This window comes from Dama dama, chromosome 28 (genome assembly GCF_033118175.1).
Source record: "Dama dama isolate Ldn47 chromosome 28, ASM3311817v1, whole genome shotgun sequence".
In the NCBI taxonomy this organism is placed as follows: Eukaryota; Metazoa; Chordata; class Mammalia; order Artiodactyla; family Cervidae; genus Dama; species Dama dama.
In genome coordinates this window covers 11,967,761-11,985,402 of record NC_083708.1, presented here as the reverse complement: position 1 = coordinate 11,985,402, position 17,642 = coordinate 11,967,761, and the positions used below count along the sequence as shown (strand labels likewise).

The 17,642-nt window shown below is 36.6% G+C and overlaps 1 protein-coding gene across 1 annotated transcript in view; it reads right to left on the bottom strand.

The window, feature by feature from the left end:
* The window catches only part of RIMS1 (regulating synaptic membrane exocytosis 1), a 580,103-nt gene that overhangs the window by 94,987 nt on the left and 467,474 nt on the right, over positions 1 to 17,642 (bottom strand). The window contains exons 27-28 of the mRNA XM_061131514.1: positions 13,616 to 13,728; positions 7,665 to 7,831 (exon numbers count right to left, since the gene is read on the bottom strand). Of these exons, the coding sequence (XP_060987497.1) occupies positions 7,665 to 7,831; positions 13,616 to 13,728 (280 nt within the window). The remainder of the gene's footprint in view (positions 1 to 7,664; positions 7,832 to 13,615; positions 13,729 to 17,642) is intronic.

Here is a 17,642-nt window from a genome sequence, read left to right as displayed (position 1 = left end):
ATCTTTCAAACTATGATTGTAGAAAAACAAGAACTGCTTTTGAAAATGTTCTTTCAAAAAGAGATGATAAAAAGACCGAAAACTATTTGGATCAAATTTGCTCAGCAAGTTTGTTTATCAAAATTCACCTTGATACAGAAAGGCGACCTTGTAGATCAAGGCAAACCTTTGTCAATGCTGACAAAAGTTTATACATGAAGGTCGCTGGGAAACTGTTGATTTTGACAGAACTTCTAAAATTATGTATCATCTGAGTACAACTAAAGGATTTTATAGGATTATACTTGTATTTGGTTTTGTAGTTTGATCTCACATAAAACAACTGAAATTTGTCTGCCTGGAAAGAAATTGATAGACGATAAAAGATGAAAAAAAAATTTGGAGCTATATCACAAAAATTCACCCTCTTTTTGGGATGAACATTTTCTTTGATGCGAAAAATAAAATAAAATAACAACTCAGAAACTTAACATATTCTTTCTGGCTCCCAGAACATGTGCATTTCTTATTATTAATTATGGGACTTCCTGCAATGCGGGACACCTGGGTTTGATCCCTGGGTTAGGAAGATCCCTTGGCGAAGGGAATGGCTACCCAGTCCAGTATTCTGGCCTACAGAATTTCATGGACAGAGGTGCCTGGCAGGCTACAGTCCATGAGGTCACAAAGAGCTGGACATGACTGAGCGACTTTCACTTGTCATGCTACCTCTACTAAAACACTTTACATTCTTTATGGTTGGAAGGGAAGATGTTCTTTGAGAACTATTTAAGCTAATACTAAATTAAAATTATATGTCACATGCAGAACAAATCTGAAAAACAAGGGACCTCAAATCTTTATTGATGCTTATTATTTTGAACTGGGCTTCCCAGGTGGCACAAGTGGTAAAGAAATTGCCTGCCAGTGCAGGAGACATAAGAGACATGGGTTTGAGCCCTGGGTTGAGAAGATCCCCTGGAGAAGGGCACAGCAACCCACTCCCATAGTCTTGCCTGAAGAATCCCATAGGCAGAAGAGTCTGGAGGGCTACAGTCCCTAGGGTCGCAAAGAATCAGACACAGCTGAAGCAGCTTAGCACTCAAGCACTTTGGATTACTGTGTTGATTTTGTTCTGTAAGAATTATCCTAGAAATTACTTAAGTTTTAAGTACTTTGAATCCATGACAATATTTTTTTGGAAGAACTTTTAATTCATTCTATATACAAAAGGTTAATTAATATAAACAGTATAGTATATGTTTTTCTACTGTAGTTCCCTGTTTACATAACCATTGAAAACCTTAAGTATGTTTTGGGTTATTTTGAATGAAGCATTTAGAATGCATCTAGGGGGAGAGACACCTATTTTTCAGTTCACACAGAAACATATGGTTTAACTGGTACCACACCCAATGGTCAAGTAACTTTTGCCTAATCATTATGTCAAACACAAAAGATTCAGGATATGGTCTGTGAATTCCTAAAATTCTGAAAATGATCTTTAAGAGATTGGTCATCTAAATATGTTTATATTCTTCACCTATACATATTTTGTAAGGGCTTAATTTCATTTGTTCCCCAAACAGGGTATTTGAAGATCTCTATGCCCCAACCAGTAACGCTGAAGAAGCTAAAGTTGAACGGTTCCATGAAGATCTACAAGACCTTCTAGAACTACCACCCAAAAAAGATGTTTTTTTCATTGTAGGGGAATGGAATGCAAAAGTAGGAAGTCAAGAAACACCTGGAGGAACAGGCAAATTTGGCCTTGGAGTACGGAATGAAGCAGGGCAAAGGCTAATAGAGTTTTGCCAAGAGAACGTACTGGTCATAGCAAACACCCACTTCCAACAACACAAGAGAGGACTCTACACATGGACATAACCAGATGGTCGACACTGAAATCAGACTGATTATATTCTTTGCAGCCAAAGATGGAGAAGCTCTATACAGTAAGCAAAAACAAGACCGGGAGCTGACTGTGGCTTAGATCATGAATTCCTTATTGCCAAATTCAGACTTAAACTGAAGAAAGTAGGGAAAACCACTAGACCATTCAGGTATGACCTAAATCAAATCCCTTATGATTATACAGTGGGAGTGAGAATAGATTTAAGGGACTATATCTGATAGACAGAGAGCCTGATGAACTATGGACAGAGGTTCATGACACTGTACAGGAGACAGGGATCAAGACCATCCCCATGGAAAAGAAATGCAAAATGGCAAAATGGTTGCTGAGGAGGCCTTACAAATAGCTGTGAAAACAAGGGAAGTGAAAAGCAAAGGAGAAAAGGAAAGATATTCCCGTTTGAATGCAGAGTTCCAAAGAATAGCCAGGAGAGATAAGAAAGCCTTTCTCAGCGATCAATGCAAAGAAATAGAGGAAAACAACAGAATGGGAAAGACTAGAGATCTCTTCAAGAAAATTAGAGATACCAAGGGAACATTTCATGCAAAGATGGGCTCAATAAAGGACGGAAATGGTATGGACCTAACAGAAGCAGAGATATTAAGAAGAGGTGGCAAGAATACATGGAAAAACTGTACAAGAAAGATCTTCACAAGCCAGATAATCACAATGGTGTGATCACTCACACTCTCCTAGAGCCAGACATCCTGGAATATGAAGTCAAGTGGGCCTTAGGAAGCAACACTATGAACAGAGCTAGCAGAGGTGATGGAATTCCAGTTGAGCTATTTCAGATCCTGAAAGATGATGCTGTGAAAGTGCTGCACTCAATATGCCAGCAAATTTGGAAAACTCAGTAGTGGCCACAGGACTGGAAAAGGTCCGTTTTCATTCCAATCCCAAAGAAAGACAATCCCCAAAAATGCTCAAACTACCACACAATTGCACTCATCTCACACGCTAGTAAAGTAATGCTCAAAATTCTCTAAGCCAGGCTTCAGCAATACGTGAACTGTGATCTTCCAGATGTTCAAGCTGGTTTTAGAAAAGGCAGAGGAATCAGAGATCAAATTGCCAACATCTGCTGGATCATTGAAAAAGCAAGAGAGTTCCAGAAAAACATCTATTTCTGCTTTTTTGACTATGCCAAAGCCTTTGACAGTGTGGGTCACAATAAACTATGGAAAATTCTGAAAGAGATGAACATACCAGACCACCTGACCTGCCTCTTGAGAAACCTATATGCAGGTCAGGAAGCAACGGTTAGAACTGGACATGGACCAACAGCCTGGTTCAAAATAGGAAAAGGAGTGAGTCAAGGCTGTATATTGTCACCCTGCTTATTTAACTTATATGCAGAGTACATTATGAGAAACACTAGGCTGGAAGAAGCACAAGCAGGAAGCAAGATTGACAGGAAAAATATCAATAACCTCAGATATGCAAATGACACCACCCTTATGGCAGAAAGTGAAGAGGAACTAAGAAGCCTCTTGATGAAAGTGAAAGAGGAGAGTGAAAAAGTTGGCTTAAAGCTCAACATTCAGAAAACTAAGATCATGGCATCTGGTCCCATCACTTCATGGGAAATTGATGGGGAAACAGTGGAAACAGTGTCAGAGTTTATTTTGGGGGGCTCCAAAATCAGTGCGGATGGTGATTGCAGCCATGAAATTAAAAGACGCTTACTCCTCGGAAGGAAAGTTATGACCAACCTAGACAGCATATTAAAAAGCAGAGACATTACTTTGCCAACAATGGTCCGTCTAGTCAAGGCTATGGTTTTTCCAGTGGTCATGTATGGATGTGAGAGTTGGACTGTGAAGAAAGCTGAGCACTGAAGAATTGATGCTTTTGAACTGTGGTGTTGGAGAAGACTCTTGAGAGTCCCTTGGACTGCAAGGAGATCCAACCAGTCCATCCTAAAGGAGATCAGTCCTGGGTGTTCATTGGAAGGACTGATGCTGAAGCTGAAACTCCAATATTTTGGCCACCTGATGCAAAGAGTTGACTCATTGGAAAAGACCCTGATGCTGGGAGGGACTGGGGGCAGGAGGAGAAGGGGATGGCAGAGGATGAGATGGCTGGATGGCATCACCGACTTGATGGACATGGGTTTGAGTAAACTCCGGGAGTTTGTGATAAAAAGGGAGGCCTGGCATGCTGCGGTTCATGGGGTTGCAAAGTGTCGGACACGACTGAGCGACTGAACTGAACTGAGCTTACAGCCTTTTATCTCTTAGGCAGTAGGATGCTGGCTATCTAAAATGGAATTTCTCAAACTTCACTTAAAAACTATGCAACACATTAATGGATGTCCCTGGGAAATAGGTCTTCTAGAATGAAATGAGCTTGGTATATGCTGGAGTAAGCAGAGAGAAACAAGCTGTTACAAGGTAGAACTTCGCAAAACCTCAAGAACTGTAGTTTGTCCTGTGAATCATTAACACACAAGTGTAGCAAGCAGTGTTTGGGAGATGCCGGCCCATGTATCACACGGGGCAGCCCACTGGTCATCTCAGAGGTGCCTATCTTGACATTTTCTTGGTTCATTACATACTTGGATAGATGGAATCAGAACCAGATATGGTATTTAACTGCCTGCATACTATGGTTCTATATGATATGGACAAGATGGAGTCAGTGGTTTCTCTCTCTCTGGGTCCTTCAGGAGTGTACTGGACTTGGTGGACTTTTAGATACTGAACACTGTCTTCAGGAGGTGCTATAGTGTCTTCTAATCCTTAATGACTTTCAGTATAAAACCCATCCCAGGCAACATACAGCCAAGCATTTCATGTTTCATAGGAAAATATAAGCAAAGATACTTATATGTGAACCCTGAACAACATGGGTTTGAAGTAAGTGAGTTTATATGCTGATTTTTTCAATAAATACAGCACATAATTTAATCTTTAAGTGTGGGGAAAAGTTTGCGTTCAATGTGGAAAGAAAAAACTAGGGTTTGAGTTCTGGTTTTATCTTAACCATCTCAGTTTCCTGCCCACATTGTCAAAGATCTGACCTCTTGTATAAGGAACCAGAACATAAAAAATAGGTTTTAAGCTCTTAAACAGATTATAATCTCCTTGAGTGTGTGGCATAGATATTATACTATCATGAAGTCTTGGGAAATAATAAAGTCCTTATGCTTGATTGGATCTCAAAGGTTTGCTGGTACCTATCATGAAATGTAAATATATCTATTATCATATTGACCAGATACTTTATATATGAGCTTGAATACATAGAATTTTAAAACCTATGAAGGTAATTAGCTACTAAAAATAAAGAAATGCAAAAGAGTATTATATTGAGAAAAATAAATATTCATAGTGTTATAAGCATTGGGGATATTTAAGATTGAGGAGCCTGCAACCATTTGATATGATTTTGTTCTTTGTTTATTCGTTACAAACTCTCAAGTTTTTACCGCAAGGCTGATGGTGGATGCAAGTGTGTGTGTGTGTGTGTGTGTGTGTGTGTGTGTGTGTTAACATGTGTGTTTGTACACTATGGATATTCCTGGGGAAGAACATATATGAAAAGATAACTAGGTTTGAAATGTCAAAAGGAAGTCTTGCCCCTCCGTATCTCATCCTACCCTCTTTATTCCTAAGTGTTCTAAGAAATCAAACATCTACTAATTATGACCTTGAGCATCAGGCCACAGGAAAATAATTTTCACCTTAGCTTCAGGGGAAACTTGTTTAGCCATTAGTTTAACTGACTGACTTTACATAATCCACTTAAATAAAAATAACTCAAACATGCTCCAAGCTACAGAGACAAGAAAGAGGAGCTGAAAACAGGGAAATGCCCAGAGAAAACAGATTTGTCATTAAGAAATTCATTTGTACTGTTTCCAGCTCTAATCTCTGTCTTCATCAACTTCAATAGAAATCATATGAATTAAAGAGGCAAAACATCATCTACCTTCTACTTCATATCATGGTATAGTATAGTGAGTGTTATCATCGGAAGGACTGATGCTGAAGCTGAAACTCCAATACTTTGGCCACCTGATGCACAGAACTGACTCATTGGAAAAGACCCTGATGCTGGGAAAGATTGAAGGCAGGAGGAGAAGGGGACAACAGAGGCTGAGATGGTTGGATGGCATCACCGACTCGATGGACATGAGTTTGGGTGAACTCTGGGAGTTGGTGATGGACAGGGAAGCCTGGCGTGCTGCAGTCCATGGGGTTGCAAAGGGTCGACACAACCGAGCGACTGAACTGAATCGATCTGATAAACTATCATTTTCCACGAAGTAACCTTGGCTCCAATCACTATCCTGTAGTTCCTTCTCAGCCTTTGTACAAAATCATAGTACCTTGAGCTACCTAAAATTTCTGTGCTTTGCTTTCTTCCTTAGAAGCCATGTTGCCAAATTTTTCCTGAAGATAAATTTTTGAAGACTTTATTCTCCTGAAATTTCAAGAGAATGACAGTGGACCCACATAGCATTCTCAGAGTTGGTTTGTGACATGAATCTATTAATTAGTCATTCTTTATATCATAGGACTCAGGCCACTAGAGTCTATCATGAATATAAATTGTTTTTAGTGATTAAAAATGAAAAGTTTTTGTTTAATCCCTATTTATCAATATTCTTGCTAAACTGAACAGGTTCTAAAACACAGTATCTTAATAATATTTCAATACAAAAGGATCAATTATAATCATTTTTACACCCTCTATCCTAGCAGCTCAACAGGTATTTTCTTTAGCTCGTCTAATTCTTTCTTCACTTTTAGAGAACTTAATACTCTGTTAGGACCAGAGGCAGAGAATCTTCAAAATAGAAATAAAACGTTCCACTAATATCTTGACTGATCAGAATTTCTCTTGTAGATTCTCAATGAGACACTGTTAATTAACAGTAAGGTAACTGCTCTCAAATTACACCAACAGGTGAGCAAGGTGCAAAGAAATCCAGGAAGACAGAACGCTCTAGGATCATCATCGAAATGTGCAGTCATACCAGCTTTCGGAGTGTTAGGAAGATAACTGCTCCTGTTTTGAACATTTATATTTCATGGGCCTCCCAACAACCCCGAAATGCCTTCAATGAAACTACTACTTCTGGGAACTAGTTAAGAGCAAATACAAAATGTGCCTTGTCCATACTGAGTCTGTTTTACTGAAGCCAGGACCAGATTCCTGAGGTTTTTTCATTTCAGCAAGGGTTATTTACCTCGTGAGAACCAAGATAATTGCTGGTGATTTAAACAAACTACAAGCACATCTCTTACAAGTCCTATAATGTAAAAAAGAGGGATGTGTATTTTGTTATCACCCTTATCTGAAGGTATGCCAACTGAAGATGAGCTCAGTAGATTACAGCCTGCAGGAAAATGTGGCCTGCTCTCTGTCCTTCTGTAAATAAAACTTTATGGACTACGACTGCGCTCACCTGGGTGCAGAGCTTCTGTACCTCCATGACATTGTAAATCGCCACAACAGAAGCTGTCCAGCAGAGCCTGCAGCATTTACTACCGGGCCCTTTACAGAGAGGCTTCCCAACACAGGACTAAAGAATGCTTTGTGGATTTAATGATATTAGAAGGAATTTTAGGGATTGCTCTGTGGTTACAAGCCCCACCTGATGGGAAGGACCACAGAATCTGGGCAATATTACACAACAGTGAACCAAGGCTCAACCCACCCTTGTCCCGGTCATTTCAACGAAACGCTTTGGCTCCTCTACCTAAACTCTGAGCCAGAATAAGCAGGAGGCAAGGTGGCACAAGTGATGCCCACTCACCTGATCCTGCCCCGAGGCCGCTCAGACTGCTCGGACAGGAAGCTGGTGCTGCTGAGGCGGGAGGCGCTGCTGGTTCGGGACACGGCAGACACGTCGCTGACGTCGCTGTCTGAGGACCGGGCGGAGACGTTGTCGCAGCTTCTGTACTGATCTGTGTGTACGTTATACTAAGGAGTGAAAACAAGAGCGTGTGAGCTCCGTTACCGGGTGCTGGGAAGCAGAGATATACACGGTGAGGTTAGCGGCTACTCTGCCCGCATCAAGCAAAAGTGCACTTTGCACAAAATTAGGTGTGAAATCTAAAATGACCCAACACTAGCATGATGCATGGCTTCCGACAGAAGCATCCCATGTCCTCTGAATGGTAAGAAGTGGTCTATGAGGACAAAATAATCAAAAGTGTCAATGCTTGGGCGGAAAATGCACTAAATAAATGACTCGCACCTACTTAATACCTCAAAATTGCATTATTCATCTTCTCCAGTACCTCACTTTCTCTTTTCTTGATTTTCATCACTGCCTACAAATTCTACTCACCTTCAACTCTACCCATGAAATAGACTGCTTCCATCTGTCTGTGCTTCTTGAGTCTTTCTAACACTGATATTTAATTTACCCTACACACTCTCCCTATTTTAAGATGTCACATTTTTTCACATTTTACCAAAAAAATATAACTCTCTAAAAAAAAAGAGTTGATATAAAGCAAAGGGATTATGCCAAAGTCAAGAGAAGCGATGGAGGCAAAGACAGAACTTTGACTTTCTTTCTATTATGGTTTAATTACTCATTTTCATTTTAAACTATTAACTAAATAAAAAAAGAAAGTTAAAAAAAGGGATTCCTATTAAAATTTCAATATACATTACATCTCATATTTAAAAGTCTTTACTTTTTAATTAATTAATTAATTTGGTTGTGTGGGTCTTACATGGCATGTGGGATCTAGCTGCCCAACCAGTGATTAAATCTGGGCCCTCTGCATTGGGAGCACACAGTGTTAGCCACTGAACCACCAGCGAAGCCCCTCAACGTGTCTTTGTATCTGTCTTTAGTATTTATTATCTAAAGTCTTAGAAATCATTAGGTAAACGTTAAAATTGGTGAAGGTGTGAAAAGTGTCTTTTTTTCTATTTCTATGTTACTGTCTTATTGCAACAAATCACACAGTGAATAGCTTTATACAGTCTATATTTTTATGTGTGTTTAAACCATAATAAATAGTAAGGTTCTATAAGTATCTACAATTTTAAAATAACAAATACAGAATTGATTTTCTATTGTTAGGTACTGGAAGGTAAGATAACTTCTTACCTAAAATAAAAGAACATATAACTAAAGGGACACATGACCAACACTGGCTATTTATATTTCTTATCAAGCGATTTAATTCTGCACTTATGTGCTCAGGTGTGAAAATATCAAATGTTTGTTAAACTTGTAGAAAGACTCACCCTTCCTCTGTGCTCTATATCATGTGAGTTTTAACAAATCTAAAATAATCCAAACTAGTTCAAAAACTTGTATAAAAAATTGTCTTGCTAAAGAATACAACATAAAATGATGCTAAATTGTGATTCTATATGTACAAAGATAATTATAGGGCAATAATACTTTAAAAGTTCTAGAAAATGGACCATGTCTATTTAATAATTTTTCATATGATAGCAGTTAAGGTTGAAGGTATTTAAATATTAGTTTTAATTTTCCATCTCTCACATGTATGTGTTGGGCAAAGACTTTCACAATTCCAAATTTATAGAATATCTATAAAATTATATTTCCAAATAATTTATTCATGATTGCATGATTTATTTTTGAAAGTCATATGCTAAATAATAATCCAAAAGGAAATGCATATATGTTAATATGTTCAGAAATGAGCTATTTATATAACTTTGTGTGTGACCTAAAGTTAACATCATTTATGATGATGTATTTCAAGTAGCATGGTAATTTTTATCATCAAATTGTCACATCTGATAATATGACACTAACTGGCAGGATTCATTAATCAGAACTGGTTTTTATTTACATAACAGATGTAAAAACATAACATGCTCACATGGTGGAAGCTGAATTTAATACTGTTACTGGGGCATAAACATAATTCCAATATTACTTGTCTCTAAAACTATTTTGCTGTGTAAATATATTATGTCATTCCTGTAATATTTCCAAACATTGAAATGATAGTTTGTACTGGACAGAGTATGAATTAATGTTTCTAATACAATAAAAATTTATAGCTGTAGGAAATATTCTGGCATGGTGCTGATCCCTGGAACAAAGTCTCCCCTTATTTGGCAAATGCCAGTAATAAGCAGTGAGGACTATATGCTAAGAGTAAGGGAATGTGCATGGAATTATTTCCCCAACTAAAGAAATCCTCCTTTCCTATAAATTATCTGTTCTTCTCTTTTTTGTATATAGATGTCTGCTATTCCTGTCAAGAGACCAAACAAAGAATTTTGAAAGACTGTCATGTTAACATTTTTTTATATTGGAGTAAAGAATAATGCATCATTCTGACACAATGTCACAATTTTCTTCACATTTGTAATTTGAAGGAAAGGCTTTACACTCACTTTATGCTACTATATCCACTTACTTTCAAAATCTGTTAAAAGTTTAATAACTTTGACTTTTCATCAAGCATGATTCTTTAAATGTCCTATTGAGCAATTAAATATTTTAATGGAAATAACATTAAATGTATTTTGAGAAATGCAACATCCTCAGGAAATTCATATTGATCATATAGCAGGGGAATTAGTCCTTGATGTGAAGGAGGCCCTGATAAAAGGGCTGCTGCTTTCATAACTTATAATAAACATTCAGAGGCTCCTACAAAACCTGTCACGTCAACTCTGCCTACTGTTTCTGAGTTACAGAAACAGAAGTGCTCTTTCAAATGTGAGACCTCCATGAAAATTCACTCTCCACTGCTGAATTTCACTCTCCATCAGGGCATGTGACTCTAACACCAATGAGGACGTAACAGAGTGTCACATTTCAGGGACAGTGACATAATTCTGTATTTTTTCAGAAGCTAAGTTACTGCTAATTCCTTAGTCAGGATGGAGTTAGGTTCATTTAATACTTTAAGGAGGTGTCAGGTTTGAGACATCTTAGGAATTATACTACATCTATCTGGTAATTCTTTGTCCTGAAGAAAATCAAATTCTGTTGGCTTTATTATAAATATTTGAAAACAGTTAACCAATTTCTAATTTGGCAGAATTTCAATTAAGGTGCTTTGCTTTAGTCAAAGTGCTGAATGACTAAAAATAAGTCAATTAAAGAATAAAGTTCAAAATTTAGTGTATATTAAATTTATGAAAATACTGGTTCTCAGCTATACAAATACAAATAGATCTTTGTAAATTGTTAAAAGTTTGGGGTAAAAGGGTAAATTTAAGAAAGAAAAAGTAAGAGGTTTAACAGAAACTGCTACTGGAAACTACTTAAAAAATTTATTGTAAGCATTAAGAATATTAGAATCATGCAGAGCATTTACCTTTTACTTAACCCATAAAATTAAATATGTTAATTATTTATTTTACTTTATATATTTTTTCCTGTATTATAGTCTCATGTTTTTTTAATAGTCTCATGTTTTTAAAGACACCATATCTTTGATTTCACACTTATCAGTATACCATAATAATTTTATTAATGTAATATAGTAGTATCAATATATGCAGTAAAAGCAATTGTAATATATTTGAAAGTAAAGGGTTTTTTCATATTCAAATGCAATGAAAGAGAAAAAAGCAAAGGATGCCTACGCAAACAAGAAAGGAATGATAGACTATAATAAGTCAACTACATACAAATTAAAAGTCAGAGGAGAGCCTCTGAGCCAGGCTGGAGTCATGTATACATTTTATTGGCATCACAGGAAGAGCAAAGGGCGTCTAAGTTCCAGTTAGGGAATGGAGAGCTGACCACCAAACAGGAAGTCTGCTAATGAAAAGAAAGCATCGCCTTTCTTTGGAGAGAGCCTCAGTTTTCATAAATCTGGTAAATAAGACAGTTGGACTAGAGGGGATCATTTTTAGGTATTTTCAGAATTTGGAATCTCTCAATCAAAAGAAACCTACTTTTGATTCATTATGAAAACAAGTGTTAGTGGTGGTTTAGGGTGGTTTAGGGTCTAGGGCACTTCATTTTAGAGTTTTCTGATCACCTGATGAATGACTAGGGGCCCAGTTCAGAAAGGCTTTCAGGATTTTATGCTGGTTCTTTATTCACCTCTTTCTTGTTTTCTGTACTGGCTCTACCTCTTTCTGTAGTTCAATCTGACCTCATCCTTTGACATGACGCTAAGAAATCAAGAAAGCATTTACATCTTTGATTAAGCTTTTCTAGTTTAAAGATCCTTCCCAAATGCCACAGTGGAGGAAGAAATTCTAACTTAACCTGATTCATAATTCTTACTGTATTTGTGTAAAAGAAAACAAAAATGATGATGATATCCATCAAGACAGACAAATAGCTGATTAAGTGATAATATCATAAAGTACAAACCAGAGGGAAAAAACATGTAGAGCAGGAATCAGCAACTCTGGGCAACATCAAGATATTCTGCTTACTAATATTTCTCTCTCTCTCTTTTTTTTGCTTTACTGAGTTTACTTTTTAAAATATTGTTTCAGACTCCTAGGGAGTCGGGCTCCACTAGCTCACAGTGACCTTGAGCTTTGTCCAGTTGGAACCTTCCGCAGTTAAACTAAGACATAAAGTCATAAAATGAATGATAAGACGATGTCCAACACACGTGCTTGTATGGTGGGCTGGTAACACATCTGATTCTGTTACCGCCTGTATAGTTTTGTATTAGTTTCTGAATATCTGGCTACATAATGAACAACCTCCAACATTTAAAAACGAGTAGGTTTTTCTAGGTTCATATAACAAGCTAACAACATTAATTTAGTATAGTTTTTACTTAATTCTGAATTTCTAAAAGGTCATTCCTTCTAAAAGGACTCTAGATATCAAGTTATAACACAGGTTATCCTATAGTGTGCTTCTCTGGCGGCACTAGTGGTAAAGAGCTCGCTTGCCAATGCAGGAGACATAAGAGTTGAGCGTTCGATTCCTGGGTCGGGAAGATCCCCTGGAGGAGGCCATGGCAACCCACTCCAGCATTCTTGCCTGGAGAATCCCATGGACAGAGGAGGCTGGTGGACTGCAGTCCATGGGGTTGCAGAGAGTTGGACACGACTGAAGCGACTGAGCACATCCTGTAGTGGCTACTAGCGCTTTTGTAGTCTTTTTAAAAATATTTTTAAAATAAATCAGATAATATATTCAAAATTGCTTACTGAAGCATAAAACTCTATTTCAATTAAAAATCATATTTTAAACAAAATGATCAGATGCTATTTAGCAGTTTATAAACTCCTCAATGCATCCTTACAAAATAACTTTGAAATATAAGTTTTTATTATCTCTTAAAATCGGGTGGATTTCAGTTTCTACGAGTTTAAATCAGTTTTCTTACTAAAGACAGATCAATAAGAAATCTCACATCACACAATTTTCACTCCCTGTGAAATCTCCATAGGAATTATCAACCTCAAATAGTATTTAAGACTATAAATCTACATCTTAATATTTAAAATACAATGTTAAATGAAATTCCAGAGATAAAATGGCCTCGTTTACCTTACTGATGTGAATTTGACTACTGACAATCAATAAGTGACTTTAACATTAAGCATTTTCTTTTTTATATAAAACATTTAATCTAAATTTATAAATGGTATGTTACTAAGCTTCTATCTTGTGAACATGTTAAGAGGAGAGAAGTCATGATGCAGGACCATCATCTGAAGCATAATTTCTCTCCTATAACTTAAGGGCTCACTGGTCCTACCTGCTACCCACACTGTACTCTTTTTTTGTTACCAGAGAAATTATTGGTCAGTTACTGGTTTTACCTTGGAATATTGCTCGCGATCAAGTTCTTGACTAGAACCAGACCCTGTTGTCTGCTTAAATCGATGCACTTTCATTTTCATCTGTCTTGTTCGCTCTTCCACTACTAAGCTTGCTGCAAAAACACACAACGGGAATCCATTAAAAGACCGAAGCACCTCTGAGGAACCTAATGGTTTAAGATTTCAATGCTTTTGATAATGAATTCAAATAAAATATCAAAATCACATGATTGACAAACAAAAGGCAGGAGATAAAATGCTAGCAACCGGGGCTCTAACGATGAATGTGACTCAAATCACACAGGATGGGGACACAAAGGTTAGTAACAAAAGCTAAGGACCCTATGTCTTTATCGGAGATGAAATAATATCAATTCCATTCATAAGTGATTATGTGAAACTGAATTTGATTGTGAAAATATGCTCCCTATTGAATGAACTGGTTGCTTGTACATATAAAGCGAACACATCACACAAAGCTACACGTGCTTACTGAGAAGCATGCACTCCAGGCAACACTGTCAGCTGAAGCAGACACCTAAACACTCCTAACGGAGGAGCATCTGCTTTTCTGAGGCATCCTTATTAAATCCTTCATTTCTACCAACTTTTTTTCATGAATATTTGCCAATCTTAAAAATGGACTTGCTAAGGGAAAAGATTAAGTTTCTTTTTCTGAAAGCTCTGTCTGACCACAAAAACGAAATTCGTACTTTTTGAAAATGTGATATAAAACTTTAGGTTTTTAATTTAAACTGTTAATAAACAAGTGTATTCCAGTTAAGCCTTTATTGATCTTCTAAGTAGTGTAGCAGGTGTAACTGTTTAGATGTGAAGTACTGCCTTCAGTAAAGTATGAGCTATTTTAAATCAGAATCCATCACAACTGGCTTAAAGACCCTGTCTTTAATTTTTACATTCTTACAAATGAAAAAAATAAGAATACAGTTGTGGACATGTACCTGTGTTGCATTGACTATGTTTATGCTTTATAACTTATCTTTTGCCAATCTCTGCAACAAGTGCTAGAGTTTATTATTAAGTTGTTTACATACACATATATCTGACCAAAACCCATACTGTTTTGTAACTAATATACTGGGGTTTCTGCTAAGAGGTTCTGTGATTTAAAGGAGAATGGGAATATTGATACATCTAATTGACCTGGTTGTCAATTTCCTGTCTAACAGGAGTTTATAAAGACACTTGCTGACAAATATTTTCCATTCCAGTAATTAAACATGGCCCGTGATCCTTGATAAAACACACCGACACTTGTGGAAATTCAGTAAATATGTAGCTTTGGCTGTGTGTCCAAGTACAGACTAATAGGCCATGAGATAAGCACATGGTGTGAAATGTGTGGTAAATGTTTTAATTGTCTTTTAACACCAAGTTATTAGATATTTTGCTTTAAGTCAGTATATTAGACAGATGATATCAACCCCTAATGACACAGTAATAAGAATGAAGCAGTCACAACACTTGCTTTGAAAAAGTTGACTCGAGGTTGTAAATGATAACTATTGTGATTAACGTGTGCCTCGATAAAGACCTTGGGAAGAGCAGTTTCTAAGTGTATTAATTACTTGACAATATATAAGGAGTCATAGTAAGTATTATAAAGCAAAATGCTATGCAAGAGAATTAGGAATTGAGAAAAATCATTGAAAATGTGAGCTGTACTTATAGAAAGCCATAAACCCCATGCGAAAATGTACAGGAGTCTGCTGTCTGCCATCTGCCTGTGATGTGGGTAACTCCTCGGTCATCTGCTTCAGGCTTTGAGGAAGACAGATGAACCGTAAGCACCTGGACTCTACAATTAATGCTTAAAGCAAGTCCAAGTCATCTCTACTTGTGATAAAAGCAGATTTAAATGATGTCAGCTTAATATTCTCAGCAATGACAGACATTTTAAGGAATTTTTGACACTGGTTAGCCTATAGCTTTGTAACCTTCACATTTAGCATCATGTAATTCTTGGTGGGGAGCACTGAAAAGATTATTTCCCATGAGCTACAGCCTAAAGCAGTCTGAAATAGTTCTGGTGACTTAACCTTGCCAGGATAGCACCTCGTTTCTTTAAATGAGAGACACAGGATTCTTGGGGTGAGCCTGAGAAACACACAGCAGGGTGGCCAAGAAGTCGTGGAAAAATTAAGGAAAATGCTTCAGATTGAAGGTGATGTGTGATTAGCAAAGTACACATAGGTTGCAACTGTCTCTTAGAGAAGACCAGGTTTTTCATCCCTGAGAATGAAGGATGGCTTTCCATCTAATAAACCTGAAAGACCCTGCAGACAGGCTGGTTTGTCATCAGCTACATATCTCCAGCTATATTTTGTTTTTATTCTTTCCTAAAGGCAACTCCATCCAGACTCGCAATTCTGAAGGCTCTTCTAAAGTTTACAGAAAGAAATGAGATTTCCTTTCTTACTCTCATTTCTTCTTCTTTCTCTTTATTAAATGTGGTCTTATTTTTTTTTCCCCCTTGGACGAGGCTGTTCCCTGTGTTGTTTTGCTCTCAAGAGGACCTGCTGGTGGCAAGGGCTGTCTGCCCTTCTGCTTTCAGAGACAGGACAGGACCACGGCGGATACCAAAGGCGAAATGCAGCAGCAATAGCAGCAGGATTTTTAAAGACTTTAAAAAACACCAACAACAAACTGAATCCTACAATGGTTCAACAACTTCACTCTGACCTCCCAAAAGTGATTAATATACTATCTTTATTCCTAAAGAAGTGAAAGTTGACATCCTCTAAGCTGTCAAAGAAAGAAAATCTCCAAATCATTTTCTTTTCAAAATCCTGACTCGTATCTATGTCCTCAGTGCTCGCTCTCGGATTCCAAGATCAGAAGTGAAATGCAAACAGCTTATCACTGACTTACATCAAAAAGTCAGATAATTACATATAATTCACATTTGTAAAGAGCATTTCTCATTATTTCCTGATGGTGTGCACATTAGTGTGTATTCTGAAATAACTGTCAAAACAAATGGTCATGTTTCAGTAAAACTGTTTTTCGTAAACATCAATGAAGAGGCTTCAGTGTGAACTGGGCAGTTCTTTAACTTTTCTACATATTTTGTGTATTCTACATTTTATTTTTCAACTGTACATTATGGAATGAAGTGAAATCAATTCTGGATTATTGGTGTGTCAATCTAAATAGTGAGAAAATTTATGAGTTAAAATGGAACATTTATCACAAATTGATAAAGAAAACATGATTATTAATGTACATGATTTATAGAGAGAATAATGTACTTGGTAATGATTAGAAATAAATCCTTGGAATGTGATTAACCCTTGAGTAACCAGTTAAAAGTAAAATTAACCACAGCCCAGAGAGCTCAAATATCTTACTTTGAAAAGAATGATTATTCATTATTAAATTTTTATATTAACAATGTTAATACTAATAGCAAAATTAAAATGTGAAATGAAATATTTTCTAATTCTTCCATAAATCCTAGCATTAAATTTACATTTTAGGAACACTCTGAATACTGGCAGCATTATTGGAAACTAACAAATCATCAAAGTGCCAGTTACTATTCCTTTTTAAAAACATTTTAAATTTGCAGAACATCTGGATTTTAATTTTTTTTTTAATTTCAATATTGCCACATACTAGAGAGTTAAATAACCTTGCTCATGTTTTATAACAAATGTAATTATCACCTAATTTCACTTAGTATTTTAATGAAAATATAGCTTCAGTTATAATTCCCATAGAGTGATAGTATAATAGTAATATAATTCATTTCCCTTAGTCATTAGAGTATAATTAACACTGTAATTTTATACAGAAGCTTTTTTTAAAAAGCTAGAATTTTTCACTATGCTTTCCACAAGCTGACTGATGTGTCTGATGTTAAATAAATTGTGTCTTTTAAAAAACAAGTATTCATTTTCCTAAAAGATATTTATTGAATTTCATCCAGTTTCTTTAGATCAACTTTATATCCTCAGTTAATTATAAATTCTGACATTTTTGCCCAATGAATGTACTTAAATCA